Below are 27,920 nucleotides of genomic sequence, written 5' to 3'. Positions count from 1 at the left end.
TACTGGGTTTGACAAACCCCACCCAACTCTAAACTCGACTGTGGGTCAAGTGGGTGTAAGTTTCGCTAACACATTACCATGGTCGTGGTTGATATGGTGGCAAGGCAATCGTATAAATAGCCAGCTTCGGTGTCGAACACTTAGTAATACATGCTTGATAGGATAGCTACCTATTGATATATTTGACATAACACTATTTGGTAACGCTAAAACGCAAAGCTTAATTTACTTAAACATGTGAACTCACCAACCCTGTGTTGACACTTTTAGTATGTTTGTCTCAGGTAGCCAAGGCAGGCGAGCTATATAGGACATGCATTCACTGAACTCTTATGCTTTAAGCTTCTTTTAAATTTTGTCATGATATCTGTTGCTTTAAGTCGTCCTGTGTGACGCAACTATTTACTTTATAGTTTAAGCTTCCGCATCTTTACTTAAGACTTGATGTCTTGGTTGTTTTTAAACTTTAATTATGGTGTTTGATATAAATAATGATTCCGATCCTGTTAGTTCACACCCTCTGATGGTAAAACTCCGTTAGTGGAATTTGAGGGTGTGAAAAATGTAGCTAGAACTCCTATTGACACAAGTCAACATCTAGCTAAGAATATAGGTGAACCCGTTAACCAGCTGGAATACTCAAGATTATTGGCAACTTGATGTATATTATGAGTTGCACTAGACCTGACTTAGCATATGTTGTGAGCAAGATAAGTAGATACACAAGCAACCCAGGTTCAAGTCATTGGAACTGTGTGATTCGGTTACCTCGATACCTAAGATACACTAGGGAATATGGGTTACATTATAACAGATATCCAGCAGTTGTCGAAGGACATTGTGATGCAAATTGGATATCTGACACGAATGATTCCAGAGCAACAAGTGGGTATGTATCACACTTGGAGGTGCTGCTATATCATGGAAATCGTCAAACAAACGGTTATAGCTAGATCCACGATGAATCAAAATTCATCTCCCTAGATAAAGCGGGCGAAGAGGCAGAATGATTACGTAAATTTGTTGAGGATATACCAAGATGGCCTAATCCGGCATCGGCCATATTTATACATTGTAAGAATAGACATATTAGACGTAGACATAATACGGTACGACAACTAGTATCTACTGGATTTATCACTGTTGACTACGTGAAGTCAAAGGATAATATTGCGGATCCGCTAAAAAGAGGCCTAAGTAGAGAATTAGTTCAGAAGTCATCCATGGGAATGGGAGTGAAGCCCTTGAAAAATTAAAGTTCATACGAAGGAAACCTAACTCAACATATTGGAGATCCCAAGAATTGAGTTCAATATGAAAACCTAATTGTATGAATTAGTGCGGTCACTGTGGTGGGGGTGGGGGGTAACCGTACAATTTAAAAGGGAGTTGACTACATAGCTAGATAACCTTCCTAATCCATTCTTAAAGTGACAAGTGTGAGGCTAAGCATATGGCTTTTAATGATTCGACCAAGGTAGTCATATATGGTGAATCACCTATGTGAGAGAGAAGTGGGGTCGCTTCGAAGGGTGTTGTTGGGCACAATATTTAATAGCTCTTGCAGAAACAATCGCATGTTCATGACCATAACGAACATAACTATGAGGACTTGACTTTGTCAGGGAGAGTCTTGTGTGAAGTGTATTGTCATCTACACAAATAGCAAATGAGTTCAAAGACATCACTGTCTACTCAGAGCCAGTGGGCTAAGTATGCTTCATAAGCAAAGGTTCAAAGGATAACACCTACCTATTGTATGCAAGATTCAACTGCTGAAATCTAATCGGATAATGTTGTTTCGACCTCCATTCATGTGGGGGATTGTTGGAAGTTTTAAGTAAAAGTGTGTGAATGAAGTCTTAATAAGAAACTGGTAAAAGGTTGTCCCACATCGGATTGGGAACAAAATAATTAGTGGTATATAAGGTAGAACCTTTACCACTCATTTGAATCTTTATGACATGTTTTATCACAAGTACTACGTGCACGCAGGGGGGTGCAAATTTGGGTTTCTGGACTAGAAATTCATCGAACTCGTGCGTGCCCGCATGTCCCGTGGATATGAATGCAACTCCAAAAACTCGGGCTCGCGTGAGACAATTTTTTGAATTCGTTTTGAAATTTGAAATTCAAAAAAGGATTGAAACTGATTGGTCAAGATTATTAATAATCATTATGATAATGATTATTATTTTTTGTTTTGTAGTCTGCACTAATGACCATTAAATTAATATTATTTCAATTTAATAGTCATTATCAGGTTTGATTATGATTCTTGGTTATAAATACCATGACCAGTCTTCAGTTTTAGACACACCAACATACACACTTCATCTTCCTCTTTGCTGCAACAATATTATTTTCGTTTTCGTTTCAGGCAAATGATCGAGTCCGACAGAGCTATGATTTTGTTTCGAACCGGAGTACCCTGGGAACAGACCACGAATCTGTTTAAGGGAATTGTGTTAAACACAAGCCCAGTTTACCGTTCGTTTATTTCTCTTCTTTTTCTGGATTTTATTATATAAGATTTATAACATAGGTTTGCTTATATGTGAGCTCTACATATATCAGATTGCAACAATGTTTATTTTCATCTTCGTTGATTGTAAGTAAATTTTAATTAAATAAAATAGATTGATATTAGAATCATCGACATAACCAAGTGAAGAAACACGGATCTACTCCCCACTAATGGGTCCTAGATCCGATGAGTCCACAGGGTAGGATACGGTAATTACTAATACGATATGAGTACAATTCCCAAAGTCCAATGACGTGAATCCTGCAAAACAGAACACCGTGAGCTCGTTACGGGAAGGATGAGGTGGGGGGTCTTCCCGTAACCACCATCCGGCGTGAGAATAAGTACAGTTCTGATGAAAAGATAAAGTACTTAAGTAAATTGAGAGAGTACAGTGATTGTGAATGCCTACCTCATGGTGATTGTGAGGGTATTTATAACCGAATGGTGTGGGAAGGTGATTGGGCCAGCTATCCCTTTGGAAGATGCTCTTCTAACCGTCTGAACACGTGTCCTCATATTACTGGTCTAGCTCATACGCTGCATGTGCGTGTATAACAAACTGGACACATGTCCTTTTATGATAGGACGATGAATAACCCTGGCCATGTGCACGGTTATAACAACCTGGACAGGTGTCCTTCGATAATTGGCTGATACATCACGTATTACTTAAGAGAACATCTTGGTAAATCTTCTAGAGTATTGTTACACATTGACAACTGTCCCGGGGCATTACCTCGTAGCTATTTACGCGGGCGGGTGTTCTGTTCTGCGGACAGCTTTTGAGGGTGCCGGTATGCTTCCGCATGCCTTGTGGGGATGTTTCTTCCGCCTATGATTATGCAGATGATTTAAATGCCCCGCGGGTGCCTTATAAGGGACTTCTGATTGACCCGCGGGTATTACTTAGGGGTATTTGGGTCCTTTTGGTACCCTACCTCTATAAGTCCCCCCAGTCCAGTGTTTCTTCCGTGTGAAGTATTTTATGCGGGTGAAATTCTGGACTTAATGTATTTTTTGGGGTTTTTGGGTTTTGAAGTTAGGTGGGAAAATATATTCTGTTGGTATAGATAATCATGAAAAAGGACAAGTTGACCACTCGCAGGCGCGTGAACAGATGATGGAATGTTTTTTACGGCTGTCACTGTACCTGTCTATGCAGCTTTCTTCTTTTTCGAATTTCCCGCGTGACGTTGCAATTTGTGATTGGGCGATATTTTTCTCTCTCCACTGTTCATATCCCATCGCATTAATTGCGATGGGTATAAAAGGAAGAGAAAGTTTCCTATTGAAGCTTTATCGCCTTTATTCTTTACCTTCTTTGCTTTTCTTCTGATTTAGAGCTTTGAAATTTCTCTATAATCCTTTTACCAAATTCGTCTGCAATGTCGAATGTTCAGACTGAAGTTGATGAGATAGAGATCTCCTGGGACCATTCTGAATACGAGAGGTTTCTAGAGACGTATGGCATTCCACCGGAATGGGAACCAGAGTTTCCTTCACCGGGTTCGATAGCCAGTCTATCACCACCTGGGAAAATGGCTGTCTATGCCGACTACTTTACCTGTGGGAATTTTCGTCTTCCTTTGACGAAATTCCTTATGAATTTATTAACCGCTTATGGTATACATTTATCCCAACTGCATCCACGTGCTATGATGCGAATTCGACACTATGAATTTGTCTGTATAGCACGGGACCTAGTGCCACATGTTGATCGATTTCCGGTTTTGTACCGTCTTGCCATCCGCGTTGGTTGGTATTCCTGCCAGGGGTTTTCCGACCGAAGTATTGGATATGAGGTCGAGAAGGTGCCTTCCGACTGGTGCTGTAAATTTTTTTGGATTTCTGAGGACGTGGTACCCGTTGCCATGGTCCGTCGTCCGGTGAACTCTCGCCTTCCAGATGTTGCTACAGCTGCCCACGAAGGGCATGATTGGTTCCACACTCTAATGGCAGAACCAACACCGATGCGGGCGCTACCAGAGGAAGCCCTGGTGTGAGCAGGCACGAGCCGTTTATGGGCCGCAGAGTTTATGGAGCCCATTTTTGTTGACTTGTATGAATGTAAGTTACCCCCGCTGTTTTTCTTCTTCCTTTAAGTATTTCATGATTAATCTTTTTATCCTTTCAGGTCGAGATTCTATGTTCAATGTCCTTTTTGAGGATAGAGGTTGTGTACGACACAGCATCCGGGACGCCGGAGACATGCCTATCCTCAAGAAAACTAAATCCCATTTCCTTTTTCCAAAGAAGGTATGGGCTGAGCCTATTGTCTCGAATGCCACCTTTGAGACAGGTGCGTATGTTCTAAACCCTCATCCGCTTTTTGCTATTACTTCTGATGGGACGATCGCCACTTTATTGTCGATTGATGATGACGGCGATGGTTCTGACTTCTCGATCTCCCAAGGGGATAGGGAATCTGATGACGATACACCTGAATCTTCTTCTGTCTCCCATTTATTGGCAGAATTAGAGAAGAAGAGGGCTTTTATGGCTTTTCAAGCAGGGCAAGCGGGCGTCAAGAGTGCGGATGCTGAGGCGGGACCTTCGAAGAAGAAACGAAAAACCCATCGTCCTAAGAAGCCACAGTACAGTCTTGCCGATCGCATTGACACAGTGGAAAGTATGTATTGCTTTTGAAATACTTTACCATTTTGGACTGTTTAGCTGATTGTAAATTTTGTGTAGATCCGCTGATCTTACCAGAGGACGTGTCTGAGAGGTTGCCTACTCCAACTCCTCAAATGGAAAAGCAACCGTCTCCTCTTTCAGAAAGAGAAGTAGAGGACAAGCCTTCTACTCCGCCAAGTACTACTAACATGGAAGACCAACCGACCTCTCCTCCAACTGATACTACTATAGAAGGGAGGGTGTCGACTCCTCCAGTTGACACTTCAACAGGAAGATCCCAACAACTAGTCTGGGAATGATAATCGTTTTGACTATCTTTTTCAGGCTGGGGGTGGTACAGGTTTTCGGGGAAATGACCCGCCTGTAGATGCAGGGGGTTTTAGGAGTAATGAGATTCCCCCGCTCCCTCCTCCTTAACAATCATCTTCTTTCCCGGTTCGTTCTGAACCATCAGGTTCTCGTTATTATGGGGACGCGAACCTGGGCGATAAGTATGATATGTTTGTCCCTCCATGGGACATTACTAATGGGTCTCGGTTCACTGACAACGAGACTTGAATGAGCTTTATTAGGCATTGCGCGCCTCCTGCTAATATGTCATATCAGCGTGACCTCTCCCGCCACGACCTCCACACGAATGTAGCCTATCACTTGGCTAATGCCTTAGCTGGGAGTCAAGAGGTTTTATGTGAGTGGCGTACCCTAGGCGGGAAGGTGGCGGAGGCTCGTCGAGCTGCTGAGGCTGCCCAGAAAGAAGCCGAGGAGTACCGCGTTGCAGCCCATACTACTAAATGGAAGCAGGTTGACGCAGAAAATGCCCTCAAGGGTGAACAAGACAGCAACGCTGCAGCTGCTCGCCGATGGAAGGAAGCTTGTGAAAAGCAAAACTCCCTTCTTGAGGCCGCTCAGGCAAAGATTCAAAAGGAGAAAGATGATTTGGCCCGGGTGCAATAAGCCAACTCAGATCTGGAAGATCAAGTGTCTCTCCAGGGCACTCGAATTCAGGAACTTGAGGCTGAGCTGAAGATGCAGAGAGAGCAGAATGATCTTAAAGAGAATAGTACCCTTGAGGTTCAAACTGCTTATGACTCTCTCCTGCAGGCTTATGAGAAGATGGTAACTGAATCCCAGGTGTTTCAGGCACGAGCTGAGCGGGCGGAACAAGACCGTCAGTGGTTCCTCACCCGAGGGGTTGATGCCGAGAGTTTTTTCTCTTTGAATGTTCATTGCTTACTTCTTATATTTGATATTGAAGACTTTGTATTTTTGTCTTGACAGGTCGTCCGCCATATCAAGGGAATCAAGGAGCTTACTGACATCTTTGCTAATGTAATGACTGCTTCTTCTTCCCTTGGACGTGTGATAGGATTTCATGAAGGGGTGAAATATGCTCAAAGTAACCGCTCCTTCAAAGATCATCCTCTTCATGGCCTTGATGTCAAACAGGAGCGAAGAATACGGGTTGAAGAACACGATGATCTGCGCTTCCCGCTCCAGGACATGCTTCCAGATTTTGCTTCCGCTAATGACGGTGTGCAGCAATTAAAGGTCTACTTAGACGAGCAGTCTGAGGATGACTCTTCGGAAGGCACGTCATTGAAGAATCCGGAAGATGCAACCACCTCAAACCCTTAGTATAGGTCTAGATGTTATAACTTGCAATTGTCCTTTTTATATTTGTAGTATTTCCCTTTGAACATTTAATGAGAAAAAGCTTTTTGTCTTTTATAAATATCCAACTCTTCTCTTTTTTTAGAGAAAATATCTGTAGAAGATATTTTTGAATTTTGAAAGTCGGATAACTTGTATGACGTGGCGGGGAGAGAAACTTTTGGGAGCAACTGACAAGACGTGTATGATGTTTTTGACAGTCTGTCTACAGTTTCTTGAGTTTCCCGCCTGACGTGTCAATCATCGGGTGGTCCCCGGTTTCTCTCTCCTCTGGTATACCATCAATCGCATTAATTGCGATGAGTATAAATATACCGTCTGAGGCTCCATACAACTCCTATTGCTTTCCAACTCTTTTTCTTTCAAACCTTCAAAGCATAAGATTTTTCGAAAATTTCTTTCTTCTTCTTATTCAATGGCTGGAGAAAAGAAAGGTACTCCTACGATTCACGATGTCGTCGTAAATCTTAAAGACAAAGATTTCAAGGACGTCACAAACGTATATGGTCTGGATCCGGAATGAGAGCCAGAACATCCGGTGGAAGGTTCCGTCGCTACCAGTCCACCACCAAAGAAGATAGCTTTATATGTGGACCACTTTAAGACTGGAAATTTCCGAATTCCGGTGACAAATTCCGTCCAGTCAGCTTTAACAACCTACGGGATCCATATTTCCCAAGTTCACCCTTTTGGGATGTTACGAATTCGACACTTCGAATTCTGCTGCCAAGTTCGAAATTTTGAACCAACTGTTGGCATGTTTCCGTATTCTACAAGATGACCTTCCGCGATGGATGATATAGCTTTGCTTCCACCGGGAAGAATGTTATAGGCACCGAGTGGCTCCGCAGCCTTCATGGCTGGAAGCCTAAATTTTTCTGGATACGGGAGGAAGTTATTCCGTTCCCGATGAACCGTCGGAAGGCGGAAGAGGCTATGCCGGTGGTTCCGACTTCTGCTTATGAGGGGCTTTCCTAGTTTAAAGCCTTAACTGCTACTCCGACTCCCCTGCGCCCAATCCATGAAGGGGCAATGGTTAGGGCAAAGATGAGTCGTTTATGGCCTTTTCCTTTGCTGGAAACATATTACGAGCAGACCGACAAGAATAAGTTTAGGGAATATTCCTTCTCTTGTTTTGATACTTATCAGATTTCTGACTGTTATTATTATTCGCGCAGGTGAGGGTTCCGCCTTCAGCATCTTGTTGGATCATGAGGGGGGATGATGGTGCGCCACCCAATCGATGAAAGGGATGCTCCCTTTCTGGAGCGCTCCCGACCGAATTTTGTTTTTCCCACTGCTTTCCGCACGGAACCCATAGTTTCTGAGGCGATGTATGCCAAAGGTGAGGCATACGTTAAAGATTGCATCCAAAAAGGTGAGGGCATTCTAAAACCCCGACCTGTTACTACTGTTACTTCCAGTGGGGTGATCGTACTCTTTTCTTCCAGCGAAGAGTCGTCACTTTGTGAAGGTGGTTTTCTAGCCGATGTTAACGAAGTTGTGGACTCCATTGCAGGTCTTACCCGGCAGAAGGCTACTACTAGCCAAGCAGGGGGTCAAGACGATGTTGACGCTGCTGCGGGTGAAGACCATCCTCAACCTGATGATGTCACCACTGAATGTGAACATCCCGCTGCTGACGCGGACGTCTCGAAGGTGGCTGGCAAACGCAAGATTAATCCTGCCAAAGCCGCCCCTAAGAAGAAGTCTAAAAAGACGAAACCTTCTGCCTTGGAAGCTCGTTTGGATGAACTTGACGCAAACGATCCTTCGCTGGGTAAGCGAACTCTTTCTACTTGTCAAATATTTTAATTAGAATGTTTCTAACCCTTTGTTGATGTTTTTCAGTGAACCTGGATAACCCCTCTGACGGTGTTACAGATTTGAAAGGTTCTTCTTCTGTTCCGCCACCACCGCCTAATAGTGCTGAGGAGCCTATTGAGGTGGCGGATGACTCTCCTTTGAAGGGCAAGGGGGTTGATCATACTGATCACGGCAGTATGTCACCTTCTTATAACGTCCATCATTTCAGGGATCAAGGAAGTGTGAGCATGTTTCCTCATGCTGCTCAGACCTCTCCAGCTCCTCAGGAAGAGGATCCGACTCCACATCAACCACGCTGGTCATTACGTCGGGATTCAACATTCCGTGACGTGGACCTGTGTTTTGAATACTTGCGGGAGAGTCATCCGCCTGGTGAGAGGGAGAGACGTCGACGTAGTATTCGCCAAGAGTTACTGAACTCCAATTCTTAATACTTGTCAAATACTATTTCCACAAATCAAGAAATAACCAGGGATTGGTTAGCGATGAATGACCAATGGGATGAGCTGGCGGACTCCGCAACTGCAGCCAAGGAGGAAGGCCTTAAAGCTATAACCGAGGCCAAGGAGATCCGCCAGGCTCTAGAGATGGAGCATGTTGCTTGATCTGCTGCCGAGGATGCCAAGGCTGCTCTCCAGAAACAACTGGATGATCAAACCAAGTTGATGGAGGAGTAAGCCAAATTGGTGGAGGTTCTTAAGCTAAATCGGCGGCTAAGGATAAGCATTTGGCTGACCTTAATGCCAAAAGCCGGGAGCAGGCCTTTGAATGTGCTGGGCACAAGATGGATCTCGTCTGGGCCAAGGCGGACCAAAAATGGTTGTTATCGGAAGCTATCCCTAAGGTAAGTACCTTGTTTTCATTATAAATAATCTAAGTGTTCAGAATTTTTTATAATGTTTGTTCCAACAGGTCATCGCCGATGTTCGGGCGAGTGACGAGCTTGGGAACTGTGTTTCTATTCTTCTGAAGGCATCCAAGCAGGCCGGTCGCCAGCTGGGTTTTGAGGAAGGTTACCAATTTAGTTCAGCTTCCAGACCCCGTGGGGAGTATATTTTGGCTGGTCAAGATACTACTACCATCCTCAAACAGAAGTCAAAGGATTTTGATTCTTTGAAATTTTCTTTGACGGAGCAGATATATGATCTTGCAGATAAGGAGAACGCCATAGATCAACTAAAAGAGCTATTAGATCTTGGTGGTGAGGAAGAAGAAGAGGAAGCTGATAACACTGCGGGCAATGAAGATGTCGCTCCATAGATGTATATAGACTTTCTGTTGTAATTTTCCTTTATTTTGTAATCTCTTTTGATCTATAATAAGAAGTCTTGTTTTCTTCCGGTGCACTTTGTTTATGTGTTATAATATAAGTGTTTGTCCGGAACTTCGTTTTTGTCAATAAAAGATTACAACTTGTGGAACTAACTTGACATTTTCATACATTAGGCATAAGCCTTCTTACAATAAAGGAAATTGCATTACTTTGCTAACTTATATGGGTGCGTAGGCCAAAGTAAAAGAGTAAATAGGACTGTTACATATAGCATTTCTTCAGTTGTGCTGCGTTCCAAGTTCGAAGGATTTCTGTCCCGTCCAACTTCTCCAACTTATAGGCACCCTTGGATAATACTTGTTTGATTCTATAAGGTCCCTCCCAAGTTGGGGCTAATTTGCCCGCAGGCTCCTGACCGGAAGCCTCGTTGTTGCGGAAGACAAAGTCTCCCGCATCGAATTCACATGACTGTACCCGCGAGTTGTAGTACTTCTGAAGCTGTCGCTTGTAATTGTTCTCGCGAATTGATGCTAATTCTCTTCTTTCTTCCAGTAAATCGAGATTCATCCTAAGTTCGTGATTATTATCATCAATCAGTAGAACCCTTGCGGATGGAATTCCGATCTCTGTGGGGATCAAGGCTTCAGTGCCATAGGTTAGGCTAAAGGTTGTCTCCAAATTACTAGAGTTCTTTTGGGTGCGGAAGGCCCAGAGTACATGAGGCAATTCATCAACCCAACCCGTTCTTTTCATCCCTAGCCTTGCCTTGATCCCTTCCTTGATAGTTCAGTTGGTCCTTTCGACCTGACCATTTGCTTACGGATGAGCTACAGATGTGAAGGTTTGAATGACTTGAAGTTCTCTCAACCATTCCTGTAGTCCGCTATCAGCAAATTGGGTCCCATTGTCACTTACCAATTCTTGTGGGAGACCAAACCGGCAAATGATGAATTCCCAAAGGAATTTTTTCACGCTTGAAGCCGTGATTGATGCAACTGGTTTAGCTTCTACCTACTTGGTGAAGTAATCAATGGCCACTATCAAGAACTTGACTCGTCCCAGGGCTTCTGGGAAAGGTCCCATGATATCAATTGCCCATTTTTGGAACGGGCAGGCAGATGTTATTGGAATCAGTTCGTTCTTTGGACGCAGGGTGTTGGGGGCATGATGCTGGCATGAATCACACTTTCTGATTTCTTGCACAGCGTCTAAATGCATGTCGGGCCAATAATACATTGCGTTCATAATCTTTGCAACCGTCATTCTTGGTCCCACGTGTAATCCGCAAATGCCTTCATGGATTTCTCTGATTAGGTAATTTGCGTCTTCCGCGTCTACACGGCGCAATAGTGGACCAAGAAATGATCTCCGGTATAAGATACCGTCAGTCAACTGGTAATTCAGAGCTTTGTGTTTAATCTTCCGAGCCTCAGCCTTTCCTGCTGGTAGTGCTCCGGAAGATAGGTAAGCTACAATGGGTGACATCCAAGACTCGACACCAGTTTGAATTACCAGGACTTGATTTTGTGGAACGGATGGATGGTCTAGAACTTCTACACGGATATCTTTGGCGAAATGCTCAAAATTCGTTGAAGCTAGCTTGCTAAGAGCGTCCGCCGATTTGTTCTCGCTCCTTTTAATGTGGACAATGTTGAAGGAAGAAAACTGGCGAATCAAGACCCTTGCTTGTGACAAATAAGAAGCCATGACATCATTTTTGGCTTCGTATGTTCTGTTTATTTGTCCCGCAATTAGCATAGAATCCACCCGAGCTTCCAAATGTTTCACCCCAAGCTTTTTTGCTATCCGCAGTCCAGCCAGGAAGGCTTTATATTCCGCCTCATTGTTGGTACTTTCGAAGTCCAACTTGATGGCGTATGTAAATTCATGCCCCTCAGGGTTGACTAGCCTTAAACCTGCACCAAACCCTTCTTTGTTTGAAGCTCCGTTCGTGAACAATGACCAAGCTTGTCCTTGTTCCGGAGGTGCTTGGGGTTGTTGTTCGATTAAACATTCTTGCTCTTGGTACTACGGAACTTCTGTGACGAAGTCCGCGAGTACCTGCCCCTTGATCGCTGGTCTGGGCTTATATTCGATCGAGTGTTCACCCAATTCAATAGCCCACTTTGCCAGTCGTCCGGACAACTCAGGTTTACTCAACACGTTCTTGAGTTTGTACCCGGTTAATACATTGATGGGGTGGCCCTGGAAATATCTGCGGAGCCGTCTGGCGGCATAAACTAATGCCAAAACCAATTTTTCCAACATTGAATATCTTGTTTTCGGGCCCGATAACGTTCTACTGACGTAATAGATTGGAGTTTGGACGTTTTTTCTATCGGTCAGCAAAACGGCCCTTATGGCAATGTCCGAGGCAGATAAATATAATGTCAGAGGTTCACTCGCGTATGGTGTTGTTAGAGTAGGAAGCTCCATTAAGCATTTCTTAACTTCTAAGAATGATTTTCAGCTTCTGCGGTCCACTTGAAATGTGCCTTTTTAAGGCAGTTTCTAAGTGTTGACACGAATGGATGAGATTTGGCCGCGTGGTTTGCTAAGAATCGGTTTAACGCCACAAGTCTTCCATTAAGTGTTTGAACCTCCTTGAGGGAAGAGGGTGAAGGCATGCGAGCTATAGCCTGAACCTTATCTGGGTTGGCTTTAAATCCTGCGCCTGTTGCTATGACTCCAAGGAATTTACCCTCTTCCATACCAAATGAACACTTAGCCGGATTCAACTTCATATTGATGCTTCGTAACGTTTCAAAGGTCTCTTCAATATCTCTTAACATCTGATCTTCTTCAATGCTTTTGATTACCAAATCGTCCATATAAACTACGAGATTCCGACTTATTTGACTTTTGAAAGCCTGATCCATCAGTCGTTGATATGTGGCCCCCGCGTTCTTTAATCCGAAAGGCATCATTCTGTAACAGAATGTTCCTTGGTCAGTTCGGAACGCTGTTTTATCCTCGTCGCTAGCTGCCATATGAATCTGGTGATATCCTTTGTCAGCATCAAGAAAGCGCTTGAATTTAAATGGGGCCACAGCATCTACTTTTAAGTCGATCTCCGGAAGCGAGTAACAATATTTCAGACATGCTTTGTTCAGGTCTTTATAATCTATACACATCCTCCATGTTCCGTTGCTTTTGGGACAATCACTGGGTTAGCTACCCATGTTTGGTACTTGATTTCCCGTATGATCCCAGCGTGAAAAAGATCTTGTACTTGCTCATTCATAGCCTTCGTTTGTTCTGGACCCATCTTTCGTTTCTTTTGCACAATTGGGGTGATTAACGGATTCACCCTTAACTTGTGTTCCGAAATACTCCGCGGGACACCGGTCATGTCCGCGGGTTGCCAAGCAAAAATGTCAATGTTCTTGGTCAATAATTGCTTTAAAATGGTTCTCACTATCTCCGAGATAGCAGGTCCTATTGTAAGTGTCTGGTCTGGAAACTTCTTATTCAAAACCCATTTCTCAGGTTCAGTCCTCTGAGCTTGTCTTGGAACCTTGCTTGGTCTTGAACTTTCGGTTGTAAAACAATGCCGATTTACATGAATTATCGCTACACCAGTGCGAGTTGGAACTCCTACTGCACCATGTGCTGTGGACGGGGGGGCATTGAAATCTCCAATTGCCTCTCGTCCCAAAATAATGTCATTCTTAGAAGTTGCTGGTAGGACCAAAAATTCTACTTCTTCAGTTCTTGAACGTACTCCGTCACTTAGTGTGACCGGGAAAGTGATAACACCGCGCGGGTGCATTATCTCTCCTCCAAAACCAGAAACAGGAGCATGAATTGGTTGTAGCCTTTCTTTGTCCTCTTCGTCCAGTTGTTCGAAACACTGTTCGTACATTATATCGGTCGTACTGCCTATGTCAAAAAACACATACTGTGATCGGTAATGACCAAATTCGGCAATAATTATCAGCGGGTTTTTGCTACATGGGCCCCCTTTGATCCGAGGAAAAATAACGGGCTCGTTTTTCCATTCCTCGTCTTCATAATCCCTCCTCTTTCCCATACCCGAATGTCCCCCTTGAATCATGTGGACATTCAGATCTTTGATTTGCCTTTTAGCTGGGCCCTGGCCATCCTTTGCGGGAGGTTTGCCAGTCCCTACTCGTACACCTTTAACCAAATGTTCGAGTTTACCATTTTTAACAGCTGCTTCAATTTCATTTCTGAGAGCCACACACTCATTCGTGTTGTGTACAACATCATTATGATATGAGCAATGTTTTTTGGTGTCAATGAATGACTTCCTTGGTATTGGTTGAGGCTTCCAGAAAGTCAAATTCTCCGTAGTGAGAATTTCTGAGGGAGTTTTTGATAACTGGGTCCAACTGTTAGTGGAACGAGTTGAAAAATTGCGTTTACCTTTGTTGCCGATCAAAGACCGTGGATCAAACGGCTTAGGTGCTTCCGCACTTGGCTGAAGTCTTGACCATATTGGTCCCTTAGCCTGCCTGTTCGGCCTCGGAGTTTGGAACTCAATCTTCGGTGATTATTTTTTACTGCTGGAACTTAGGGTTTTCTCAGTTCTTGCAAACAACTTTGATGCCTTCAAGATTTCATCCCATGACTCGGGCATTCCGTCTCTTCCCGTTAGAGTAATGATTAAGGCATCACTGTGAACGTTCTTACAAAATGCTCCTCGCAGCATATCTTCACTCACCCCTCCGATGTTAAGGCTCTCGTTAGTAAAACGAGTAATGAAGTCCTCAATAGACTCATTATTTCGCCTTATAACATCTAGTATTTCCGAAGGGTCACGAGTATGTTTCTTTTGTTGACTAAAATGCTGAGAGAATTTTGCTACAAAGTCTTTCCAACTTGTAATCTTTCCACATGGCAACTTTTCAAACCACTCTCGCGATGCCCCTGTAAATGTTAGTGCGAACATGTGACACCAATATGGAAGAGTCCAACCACTGACTCCTCCGACTGCTTCAAACCTTAACAGGTGATCACTAGGATTAGTCATTCCATTATATGTTCCAACAGATGTTGGAATCTTTGCATTAATCGGGAATGGAGCTGTCGCGATGCTCGGAATGAATTTTGATTTTTCTGCTAAGGACTCCGGACGATATGGTTGGAAAAATCGTATTCAGCATTGCTATGATATTCCGCTTGGCGGACAACTGGGCGCAGATAGCTAGCCTTTCCGTATGAAGGAAGACGACTATCCCCGCTGTAAAAACTACCATCCGGTCGATAAGATGAGTCGTACGCGTCCAGTTCGTCCTCATAGGATGGTACCCGCATATCTATACGGGGACGAGGACGCAACCTTCGGGTTTCGCTCATGTTCCGCTCTGGTGGCAAACTGTATTGGATGTGGCTTCCCCTTATGGGAGGAGAAATAGATCTCCTGGGAGGTTCATCATACGTCAGGGTACGGCCATGGAAACGCTCATTCCGGACCCGACGTTCATACTATGCTTTCAGACTATTCTGTTGAACACGAAGCCACTCGTCTGGAGAGAGAGTTTCTTCGGTCCTGTGGCTATGACGGTTAGCTCTTCTTGGGTTAGAGTCACCGGAATCTTCTTCCAAACCTAACTCTGACTGAGTTCGGTGGACTTCTCTTGGAACACGCTCTAAATTCCTTAGATTAGAACCCCCCCCCCCCCCCGGGGCTGTGACATGCCCCAAGTCGGTAATTGGAGTAACCACATTATCAGTGTTCACCGGAGTGACACTTTCTTCTTGAGCAAACAACCCCCGATCCGTTGAACCGCCCAAGGTAAAACCTCCAGGGTTCATGGCATCGGTTCGTGTGACAGGAGGCGTAATTCGAGCAAACACAGATGTTACTCCTTCACGTGTTTCTAGGTTGAGATCACGTGGAGATTGTGTTTGATTCTCCGTCGGCATTTTAGGTAACTGAGTCATATCGTAAAGAGAACGGAAAAAATTTCTGTTGTTCTAACAAAAGCACGGATGGCGCCAATGAAGAAACACGAATCTACTCCCCACTAATGGGTCCTAGATCCGATGAGTCCACAGGGTAGGATACGGTTATTACTAATACGATATGAGTACAATTCCCAAAGTCCAATGACGTGAATCCTGCAAAACAGAACACCGTGAGCTCGTTACGGGAAGGATGAGGTGGGGGTCTTCCCGTAACCACCCTCCGGCGTGAGAATAAGTACAGTTCTTACGAAAATATAAAGTACTTAAGTAAATTGAGAGAGTACAGTGATTGTGAATGCCTACCTCATGGTGATTGTGAGGGTATTTATAACCGAAGGGTGTGGGAAGGTGATTGGGCCAGCTATCCCTTTGGAAGATGCTCTTCTAACCGTCTGAACACGTGTCCTCATATTACTGGTCTAGCTCATACGCTGCATGTGCGTGTATAACAACCTGGACACGTGTCCTCTTATGATAGGACGATGAATAACCCTGGCCATGTGCACGGTTATAACAACCTGGACAGGCGTCCTTCGATATTTGGCTGATACATCACGTATTACTTAAGAGAGCATCTTGGTAAATCTTCTAGAGTATTGTTACATATTGACAGTTGTCCCGGGGCATTACCTCGTAGCTATTTACGCGGGCGGGTGTTCTGTTCTGCGTACAGCTTTTGAGGGTGCCAGGATGCTTCCGCATGCCTTGTGGGTATGTTTCTTCCGCCTATGATTATGCGGATAATTTAAATGCCCCGCGGGTGCCTTATAAGAGACTTTTGATTGACCCGCGGGTATTACTTAAGGGTATTTGGGTCTTTTTGGTACCCTACCTCTATACCAAGTTTATTTTTATTTATACAAGCCAGTGGACAATCATATTAATTGACCTCGATGGTGACGGTTTAATTACGTATCACGTATGAGTTTTATATACAAAATATATATGATCGCATAATGTTGAGAGATCTAACAACTCCTCTTATATTAATCCAATGACTAGTTCTTTACAAACAACTATTATTAAGATAAAGTTGTGACGATATGTTCACATTGATTTTATAATGACATACACTTAGAATTTTCTATTACAAACGTCAGTTGACTTCAATTTCAAAAATGGAATTTCACCAAACCTCGTTTCCAAAGGCTATAATAATAGTCCGTAGAAAATGGCATGTTCTTCAAACAATATATTTTCTAGTCTTGCGTTCTCATAGATGTTTCTTATTTTTTAAAGGTCATTTGTATTATTGATGACATGTCACGGGTTCAATCGGAGACCATTTTCAGGAGGAAACCCGCTATATGTGAGAAAACCCTCTAACCTGACCTCGATCTCCTCTTTTTATTGTAAAATATGGGACTTGAACCGAATGCCTTCATATTTCTTAAACGAAGTCTTTGGATGTCTCAACTAAAACACATGATTTGAGGATGATTTAGTCGCCAAAAATTTACTTTATAGCAGGTAACTTTAAAAGATAGGAGGTGAAACTCTTGAATTATCATTGGTGAAAAGAAACCGAGGGAGTCAGGGGTGGGTGAGAACGAACATTAAATTCCTACCATTACAAAGAAACACAATGAATAAAAAATTTTAAGTCATTTAACGAACATAAAACCTACCGATACACAGATAGGTTATTCATAAAAACCATAAAAACTAATTTGTTCATGTTGTGTAAATTTACCTGTCTATGTAAGTTAGGGCATGTTTGGGATTCCTTATTTACACCTCCTTGTACCTTATATAAACCCAAACACTATTTTAATTTATAAAAATGAATAAGTTATAAGGAGGTAAAAATAAGGAAACCCAAACACCCCCTTAATACGTATAAACGAACAAACAAATTAATTTATTCATAGTTTTTTTTACTTTTATAAGAGAGAAGTGACAAATAAAAAGTGAATCGTTTATTTTATTCTTGCAATATTTGTGTTATGCATAAATTTCTTCCTATGTAAGTTATAAAGCTTATTGATAAAAATAAAATAAAAAATAAGTTTTCTTGATGTATTTAGTTACTAGGTTGGAATCTATTGATAAACTTTGTTTTTCTTAAAAAATCACGACATAAATAAAAATATAGAAAAGTTAAACAATAAAATAACCTAGCTAAAAAATATCTATTGAAACCAATCTGAGCATGAAAACGCAATTTTCAAGCCCTGATACACTCCAACAAAAATCACCCACCATGAAAATTAATTGATAAACATTAGTCAAAATAAATAATCAACCCCTTTAACAATTCAGCAATAATAAATATAAAAAAAGTTAATTTCTTTTTCTTTTTTCCTTAACGGGTTTTACACGTTCCACTTGAAAAGTAACAACTTTCTCTCTCTTAACCTTCATCAGTTTAAAACATGTCTAGAGAGAGAAAGTACAAAAAAGAGCAACCTATGGAGACAAACTCAGGGGATCAGGGTAACAACATTAAAACACACGGTGGTCGTTATGTTCAGTATAATGTGTACGGCAATCTTTTTGAGGTGTCTAGGAAGTATGTTCCTCCGATCCGCCCTGTCGGTAGAGGTGCTTATGGTATTGTATGGTATGATTCCACAACAAAATGAAGTAGATTAATAATAATTACTCTGCTTGTATTGTAAAGTGTAGCGTAATTATCGTTACTTTCTTATTATAGCTACCTTTTTCTTGTTCTAACCGCGTCCTTTTTACATTAATTTGTATGATATATATTCATTTGTACCCCCCTGAGTTATGTTTTTGATACTTCTAGGTTCACAAATGACAAATATAGTGACATTTGAAAATTTTAGGATTATAATTCTTTGTGGTTGGTTTGATTAGCTACACTTAGTTTCATGTGTGTAGACTCGAAACTTGTCTTTTGAGGTATTACATAATTAGTTTATTTTAAAGGTATTACTTAGATGATTATGATAATATTATGGCCTAAATAATTTGGTTGACTTACTCTAGTGCTGCGACGAACGTGGAGACACGTGAAGAAGTTGCCATCAAGAAAATTGGGAATGCGTTTGATAACAGAATAGGTGCCAAAAGGACTTTAAGAGAAATTAAGCTTCTTAGACACATGGATCATGAAAATGTGAGTGCTTTCTACTGATCCTTTGTAACTTGTCTTTGTAATAATATTATGATTTTGTAATAATCAAACTTTAACTTTTGCAGGTTATTGCAATCAAAGATATAATACGGCCTCCGCAAAAGGAAAACTTCAATGACGTCTACATCGTTTATGAGTTAATGGACACCGATCTTCACCAGATTATACGTTCTAACCAACCGTTGGCTGATGATCACTGTCGGGTCCGGCTCAATTCGCTTCATTTAAATTGCTCATATTTTTACAAGTTAATTCCAATGACTGAATCTTTGATTGTGTGCAGTATTTTCTTTACCAAATACTACGAGGGCTCAAATACGTTCATTCGGCACACGTCTTGCATCGTGATCTAAAACCAAGCAACTTGCTTTTGAATGCGAACTGTGATCTAAAAATCGGGGATTTTGGGCTTGCGAGAACAACTTCTGAAACCGACTTCATGACTGAATATGTTGTCACTCGCTGGTACCGTGCCCCTGAGCTGCTCTTAAACTGTTCAGAGTATACTGCAGCTATTGACATCTGGTCAGTTGGTTGCATTCTTGGTGAAATCATGACCCGGCAACCGCTTTTTCCAGGCAAAGATTATGTTCATCAGCTCAGACTCATCACAGAGGTAACTCTTTTTTTTTTTTTTTCCGTTGAAACATGATTTATTTGACCATTGTTTTTTTGTTTTGTTTAGCTTATAGGTTCACCGGACGACGTGAGTCTTGGTTTTCTGAGAAGTGACAATGCACGAAGATACATTAGACAGCTTCCTCAGTATCCGAGACAACAATTCTCTGCTAGATTCCCTAATACATCTCCTGGAGCTGTTGATTTACTAGAAAAAATGCTCGTATTTGACCCAAATAGGCGTATTACAGGTATCGTGTTTTAAGCATAATATAGTTGTGCATATAGTTATTATTATTATTATTATAATGCGTTTGGTTGAACTGCAGTTGAGGAGGCACTGAGTCACCCATACTTGGCGCCACTACACGAGATCAATGAGGAGCCAGTGTGCCCGCAGCCTTTTAGTTTCGACTTTGAGCAGCCGTCATGCACGGAAGAACATATCAAAGAGTTGATTTGGAGGGAGTCTGTTAAATTCAATCCAGACCACCCTACTCACTGATTGAGAGTTTGATGATGTATCTTAGAATTATGTTCTTTCGGATACGCAATAAAAGCAAAGGGCATATTGGGTTTGTACCTTCATCATTTGTTGTTGTGACTTGGTGAATCCATTTCTTGTATTATTCAAATGGTCTATATGAAGAAAAGGAAGAGGTAGCTTCTATTCTCAAATTTTTAATATTATTTTTGCTTTTTGAGTGGTCTTTAAAAAATGATGATTATATCCAAATTTATGTAAGAAAAAAAAGATTAGAAATAAAGACTTGAACTGTGAATTCATGATAAAACACAGTAAACAAAAATCATACAAATCCTACTATACTATTAAAACAAATTAGTTTGCCTCTATATGAAATTAGTTTGCCTCCACATGGTCATTTCCTATTGAACGATTTCCTTATTTTCCAAATATAACTACCACTTCTCTATTTTTCTTAACAATTAAATAAATCAAAAATAAATTAATTAAAACACTTAATTAAAATAGTTATGTAACCATGAAAGAGAAACCCGGTTTCCTATTTTGTTATCTTTCATCTTCAATTGAGTACACGCTCTCTTTCATACCGAACCTAAAAACCTAATCAACCAAAGCCTCCATTCAATCGCACATTATTGTATATCAATCGGATAAAGATTTGATTAGGTTGTTCATATAAAATCGACACCGGATATCGGATTATAAATCGGCCAATCGACGGTAAAACGAGCTGTCCGTTATTTGATAATAACGATTGCTTTGATTCGATCCTTGAATCGATTTCAGAAGATACATGACAACTGTTAATCAGATCTTCACATCGATGGTTAGTATTTTAATTTGTTAGATTTGTATCTTCACATCGATGGTTAGTATTACATTAACATATTAACCTAGATTATTATTTTACATTCTTAGCTTACTATGTTTAATGTTTAATGTTTAATTCATATGTTTCCTATGAATGGTTAACGTTTAATGTAAGTTTTTTTTAACCTATATTTTAGATTATTAACCTATGTTAGTATGTTACATTGTTATGTTATTATTTTGAATTGTTAATTGTTTATGTAAATTTATATGTTTCCTCTGTTTGATGTTTAATGTTTAATGTTTAATGTGTAATGTAAAAAAAAATTATGGTATTTCTTATATTTTGAATGTGTAATTGTTAATTGATATGTTTCCTAATAAATTATGGTATTTATTAGTAATTTAAATTGTTTAATGTGTAACTGTTTCCAAATTTCATTAACAATAATTCATTTTTATTAACTCATATCACTTCTATAAGTTGAAAACTTTTTACGGATTTCAATTTAAATTCAAATTCAATATACATTGTTTAATTTTGTAAACATGAATCGGCCATTTTATTTAATTTATTCATATTGATAGGTTTCCTAAGTTTCCTATATTTATTTCGGGCAATTATGATATTTGTTAAATATTCAATTTTTAATGTGTAACTGATTCTAAAATCAACTAAAAAATATTCAATATTCGTATGATATGAGTTATGACTTATTATTGTTATTATTATTATTGTGTTATTAATCAAACCCTAATTACATTCGATTATTACTACCAAATTAAGTCAATATGAATTATCAATTACACTTTTCAAATCCCTAATTTTATTCAATAAATTTACTATATTTACACCTTTCCTTTTAATTTAACATTTCAAATTTTGTAACAGAATATGTTTATCTATAAATACTACAAAACCGAATAAAGAAAATCTCACATTTCTCGCTTCTTTACTGAACATTCATATTTGTGTCATTCTCAAGGTTTTTTTATTTTCTTCAAATTTTAAATATCGGTTATTGAATCTTTAATTTTTGCTTTAATCTTATTTTTTCTGACACAGCATCATGAAAGCATCAAACATCACCATGTTCAAGGATTTGAATGTTTCCAATACCGACTGTGTACTGAAGGTTCGTATTCTCAGACTATGACGTTTGAAGGACAACAATAAAACCGGAGAGGATTGGTCCATTGAAATAATTTTACAAGATGAGATGGTATTAATCTTTTGAAATACATTTGTTTTTAGTAAAAAACATTTCTTCCTCATTTTTTGGATTTAATAACAAACAGTGTTTGTCGTATTAATAATGTAACAGGGTTCTTATGTTTGGGACTATATTGGATGGTTTATTATATTAATATTCATTACTTTGTAGTAAATTAAGTCTAAAGATTTCCTTATCATATTCTAAGACTTGCAGATGGATGTTCGGGATATGGGATTTTTTCTGGACGATACATTTGATAGTGTAATGATAAAGGTACAGATTCAATGGTTTGAATATTGTTATTCTAAATTTAAACAGACTTTTGGTATATTTTGTCTTGTCTTGACATCCTTCTAAATGGAATCTTGAATCTTGAATATGTTGACTTCAGTTTTCATGCTGACTTTTATTGTTTCGTGGTGTTTTCTATACTAACAATCTTTTTATGCTCTCTTTGCATGATTTCTGATCTGCGGGTTTTAGGAACTCTTGACTCGCTTATGGTAAGCAAGCTATGCTTATTTTCAATATATTCAATATATGTAATGTTCGTGTTTGTTCGCTTAACATTATCTAAACAAACGATTGAACACGGACTATTAAATGGGCTGGTTTTTCTTGTCCGTGTTTGTTTGTTATGAATATGAGCATCTTTGTGTTCATTTATGCACGTCCATGAACAATATATATGAACGGTCCACAAACGTAAACAAACGATAATGACTGAGCTAAACAATATAGAAATAATGCGAGGAACAATGTGTTGGGAATTAAAAAGTTGTTAAGACTAGACTAAGTTGTAATGGCCCAAAAATTATAAATGAACATATTAACGGTTAGCGAACGTTAACAAGCGAACTTATGCAAACGTAAACTAACGAACATAAATGAAATAACTTAAACGGACATAAATGAACAAACCAGACATGTGTTAACTATACATGCGTGCGTGCGTGTGTGTGTATGTATATGTAAGTATTGTTTTTCTCCGTGTGTTCTAATTTCTTTAACTTCTTTTGCTTTTGAAGTGTGGAACTGATGCTTCTTTTGCTTCGGTTTATATATTTGCGTCGGCAATATGTTACTAATATACAATATTGCAACTCACCCGCTTGGAGACCTGTCTGAGAAACCAGATCCGGGTTGTGGCCCAGTGGCAGATTATGGATGAGCAACAAATGAAGACCTAGGCATTATTAACTTTTTTTAAGTTTATTTCAATTTCATATTTAAGTTTCAAAAATATCGTTAATTGTGGGATTTATCTTTATCTTTTGTTGAGATTTGTCTCTTGTATTGGTTTCAAAAACCTCACAGATTTATCTTTTTTGTTGGTTAATTATTATTGACGAATTGTTATTTGAAGTTTATCGTTCTCTCGTGTTCTTTTCATTTCATTATCTTACCTAAATCATATCATTATTATTGCCATAACTTTAACTTTGTATCCCTCCAATTTAATATAAATACTGAAACAAAAATTTTAAGCAAAATAATATATTTTCACAAACACAACATGTACAATACAATCAAATAAATAACATACGTGTTTAATTGACGATTTTTATATTTTCGTCGGTGTACTACATAGGTCTACCATACCCGTGTAGTATGCATGTTTTTAATCTAGAATATTAACAAGAAGAACGTTACGTGCAACGAAATTAGACTTCAAGTAATTTATTTAGGTATGCGTTTTATTGAAGGTACATATTAAAAAAATATGTTGTTTGAAATTATATATGTGTATTTAACGATTTCTATATTTCCACCCGTGTCGTACACAGGTCAATAACCTAGTATAAGATTAAAAGTAAGACTTTACACATTGAATTTCCATAGAAAGAAACACAATTTTATAAACACCAGTCAGCTCAACATAATACAAAAAACGCGGGTCACAAGGCATTACAATCAGCTATGTGACAGATTCAGAAATTTTCATGAAATCTTTGGGTTTTTGGATTACAAAATATGCATGTTAGTGCCAAAAAGACACTCATACCGCTAAGTCTTCACTAACTGAGCATTTAATTATTGCATTTTTATACAAATGATATTTATATCAAAATACAAAGGAGACATACATACATAGCTTATTAAACTCCCATCAGATATTATTTTTTTCTAAAAAGACTTCTACCAATGCCGTTGAGATTGCTAGCTAACGAACAAAGTCCTTCATCTGACCAAAAATGATGACTCGAAATAAAAACATAATGAAAATACTTTTGGTTTCAGCAAATCATGCTGATAACAGATGGCAGAATTGTGAACTTTCTTGGAAGGAATCCCAGATGCTCTCCATCAGATTGTACGTAAATGCTGCTGTCGCTGCCCACAACCTCCTCTACTTCGATCGAGAACGCACTGCAAATAATGACAAAACCAACGATAAAAAATATCAAATATATTACTAGTTCACCCTCAAAACTGATCACAAGTCAACAATTCACTCTTTAATGTTTTTACCCTTTCAAAAAGATATCTCCCCTCAATAAATTGGTATGATATCTATTAAATTTGCATCCTTCAAATATACACAGTTTATCAGATACACCCATTTTTAAATTTATGACATCCTTTAGATTTGCATTAGGATATAATAGGTGAGAAAGTGAACGGTATCATGGTCACGTATTATGAATTATATATAATGAAAATGGAAAATATGAAATTTAAGTATTTTGAATAGATGCTTTTAATATTAATTGGATGAATATGATTTTATACATGGGTGTATCTGAAATTGCTTCTTATCTTTTCGGGCAAAATTAATCATATTGTGATTTCTACCCATTTCTTTAAGAATGGGTTGATTTAATTTTAGGTTATTCTATGGGTTGATTTAATTTTAGGTTATTCTTCCTCTTGACTGTGTCAAATGGGCCAAAAGAATAACTAGAAAGAAAACGGGTCAAGCAGTCAAAAGTGTATTTTTCAACGCATAAAGCTTTCTAAATTTTTTATTAATAGTGTAATAATATTGGTTTTTTAGTCATAAGAAACACAAATTGATTGTTTAAAAGTTGAAGTGTTTTTGGGTCATATGTACCCGACCCAACTTGTTTCAACCCAAGAAATAGTAACAATTTTAACTCATTGACAAACCCATCCGTTTTGCACCCCTAGTAGTGAGTATGTCACCATTACAAATACATTAATGTCATTTAACTGGGTCCACTAATTCCTCTATTTTATCTCTATGGAAGGGTATTATTTTAGACTAACGAAAATGATCAATAAACGATGCTTTGGTTTTTCATACATACCTTCTTGACAAGACGTTATTAACTGACAAATGTGTCCCATTGTACAGCCTGTGTAGTTTCATAATAAAGTCGTACCATTTGAAATCCTGAAGTGTCACCACCTGGCAAAAGGAAGAAGATAAATAAGATTTACTGCAGAGTTAAGGTTGTGGCTGAAACAACAAAAGATGTATTTCAACTCTGTCATCTCTAAATCAAATTCAATAAGTGTATATAGCACCTCGAAGTTTCCAGTTGAAGGGTGGGCATTGGGAGTGATCCTCATTCCACCGCCAAAGAATTGTGCATTTCCAATGCACAGAGCAGTTACTTTGGGATCTAGTTCCTACTCGCCGTCATTGATCTAAAAAAAATCATAAAAAGCTTGTTTATAATAAAGAACAAGAATAAAAAGCAATTCAAGTATAAAAAGTGCTAACTCTAATCCTTAAATCCTGGTTGTGATGCCCAAAAAATGCTTGCAATGCACCAATAACATAACACAGGTTCCCAAATCTCTTGTATTTAGATGCATGGTAGCCTGCTTTTGCACTCCTGAAATTTTACATAACAGTGTCATTTAAAAAAGCACTCCTCCGAATTCTTTGACTTATGAAAATATTAATTTGGAAATTATGATTATAAAAACTATATTATTACACAATATTAGCGCCAAAGCATAACGTCACTTACAAATGAATATCAGCAACATTTATGAAGTAATGATAATCTCCACCTTCTTTGGTGATTACTCCTACATCAATTCGTGACGTAGATCCTGCAAAAGGCTTCCATTTGAACAATCAGAACAAAAATGTATATGGCAGCAACAAGTTACACCCTCCAAAAAGCTATATGCAGTTCCAAAAATGGAAATCACTACCTTTAACTATGCGTTCAATGGAGTCAACAGGATCGTTTGACCTAGAAAAGATGGAAAACGGTTGTTCAAGAATATAATAATGTTTACATATGACAATGCTTAGACTTTCATTGTGCTTAGTAAATCATATACTCGAAGTGATACAGCCTTAGAAAACTTGGGCGGCTGATTAAATATCATATAACTAAAAAAGCGAGTGGAATAAGTACAAACCAGCCAAAAGTTCTTGCGAAGTCAGACCCAGTCCCCAAGGGTATTAACTGCAAGTGAATAGGAACTTAGATGTCTCCTCTTAATTAATTAATAATATGTGGAAAATAATAATGCGTGGATACGAAATAAGGGTTTTACGCGATCACTTACACCAAGTGATATTGTACCGGGAACCTTTGAATCATGTTTAGAAACTGGTTTTCCACCCCAGAAGAATCCATTAACAACCTGACATTCAACAAGTTTTTGTGCCTTCAGTACAAAATTCAATGCTTAACAGTCCACACAGAATATATATATCATGCTGAAAAGTATTTCACCTCATGAAGAGTCCCGTCGCCCCCAACTGCCACAACTGCATCGGCACCTTCACGTATGGCCTACCAACATTTGGTCCTTTGTAAGTAGTAGTAATTTGAAATACATGAATTTAGTGCAAACATAAAGGCGCAACAGGCCTACCTCTCTTGTTATGTCTATCGCATGAGATGGGCCTGAAGAAAAAGATTCGCTTATCTGTTGAAATATGAAGATTAGTCAACACATTTTATAAGAAGACATCATTGAAGCATACCAATTAACTGCATGCTCTAACACGCAATAGAGATGTGGAATGTGACTACATATTCCAACCATGCCATCCCCCCGTATATAACTAATTGCATGGCACACAACAAAGCTATACAGTTATTGCGTTATTAAATAATAACTATTATGCTTAGCCAGAAGCCAGAGAACTTTTAGGCTTTGGCTAAAACACACTACCATGTAAACAGGATATGCGCATGTGTTGTTACTTCTATATTCCATGAATGACACATCTTCGGATCCTAGATAATCACTCAGGCTGTTAATGGTTAAATTGTTAGGCGCCACCCTCCGTAAATCAACTAAAATCGCTTAAACATCTATTCTCAAACTTCTCAGAAAATGCATTCGCTAGATTACAGTTTTTATGACATGAAACATTCTAACCGCCTGTAACCACAAATTGACAGGTGAAAGTTCAGACTGAAGAAATAATTTTCATTTTCATAACTGATAATACATTCATACAGTCATCTTGTTTAGTAAATCATGGACAAATGGAAACACAAAACCAGAATGTCAAGTTGTTAAATAAGCTTCTGACCCCTGAAACCCTTCACATGATTGGGCAAAGTTTCTCAAAACCATAAAACTGAGCAGTTAGAAATAATGAACTTTGAATACATCACAATGCAATAAACATGATCTCCCATTGTATTGTCATGTGTCAGTTTAAGCAATGTAAAAAGCCAAAGCTACCAAACAACAATACTTCACCATTCATATATCATTTGTTGTACATACATGATACATTTTAGTGGTTTCAGCAAGTGATACACATACCTGTTAATAAGTACTCTACACCCTCAAGTTTTCGAGAGAAGTTTTAATATTTAATCAATTACTTTGGTGAAACTGAAACCTACAAATTCCTACCT

The 27,920-nt window shown here is 39.3% G+C and overlaps 2 protein-coding genes and 1 pseudogene across 3 annotated transcripts; 1 reads left to right on the top strand and 2 right to left on the bottom strand.

Annotated features, from left to right (window-relative positions):
* Positions 1-13,062: 13,062 nt before the first annotated feature.
* On the bottom strand, positions 13,063-14,853 carry LOC143606258 (uncharacterized). Its single transcript, XM_077082081.1, has 2 exons — positions 14,501-14,853; positions 13,063-14,416 (listed from the first exon to the last, which is right to left on the bottom strand). Exons 1-2 carry the CDS (start codon positions 14,851-14,853, stop codon positions 13,063-13,065), a joined length of 1,707 nt encoding a protein of 568 aa, XP_076938196.1.
* Positions 14,854-18,283: 3,430 nt separating this feature from the next.
* LOC143606259 (mitogen-activated protein kinase homolog MMK2-like) lies at positions 18,284-20,234 on the top strand. Its single transcript, XM_077082082.1, has 6 exons — positions 18,284-18,435; positions 18,828-18,957; positions 19,041-19,178; positions 19,259-19,591; positions 19,661-19,844; positions 19,923-20,234. The coding sequence occupies exons 1-6, from the start codon at positions 18,284-18,286 to the stop codon at positions 20,096-20,098; spliced, it is 1,113 nt and encodes a 370-aa protein (XP_076938197.1). The 3' UTR covers positions 20,099-20,234.
* Positions 20,235-24,149: 3,915 nt separating this feature from the next.
* LOC143606256 (sphingoid long-chain bases kinase 2, mitochondrial-like) lies at positions 24,150-26,985 on the bottom strand (annotated as a pseudogene). Its single transcript, XR_013148717.1, has 10 exons — positions 26,917-26,985; positions 26,775-26,834; positions 26,605-26,682; positions 26,455-26,501; positions 26,242-26,282; positions 26,052-26,136; positions 25,799-25,913; positions 25,600-25,722; positions 25,380-25,480; positions 24,150-24,477 (listed from the first exon to the last, which is right to left on the bottom strand). The product of XR_013148717.1 is annotated as a sphingoid long-chain bases kinase 2, mitochondrial-like (transcript).
* Positions 26,986-27,920: the final 935 nt, after the last annotated feature.

Source organism: Bidens hawaiensis, unplaced genomic scaffold, assembly GCF_021521415.1.
Source record: "Bidens hawaiensis isolate Kalapana, Puna unplaced genomic scaffold, B.hawaiensis_p1.1 tig00073880_1, whole genome shotgun sequence".
In the NCBI taxonomy this organism is placed as follows: domain Eukaryota; kingdom Viridiplantae; phylum Streptophyta; class Magnoliopsida; order Asterales; family Asteraceae; genus Bidens; species Bidens hawaiensis.
This window is presented reverse-complemented; position numbering and strand designations above follow the sequence as displayed.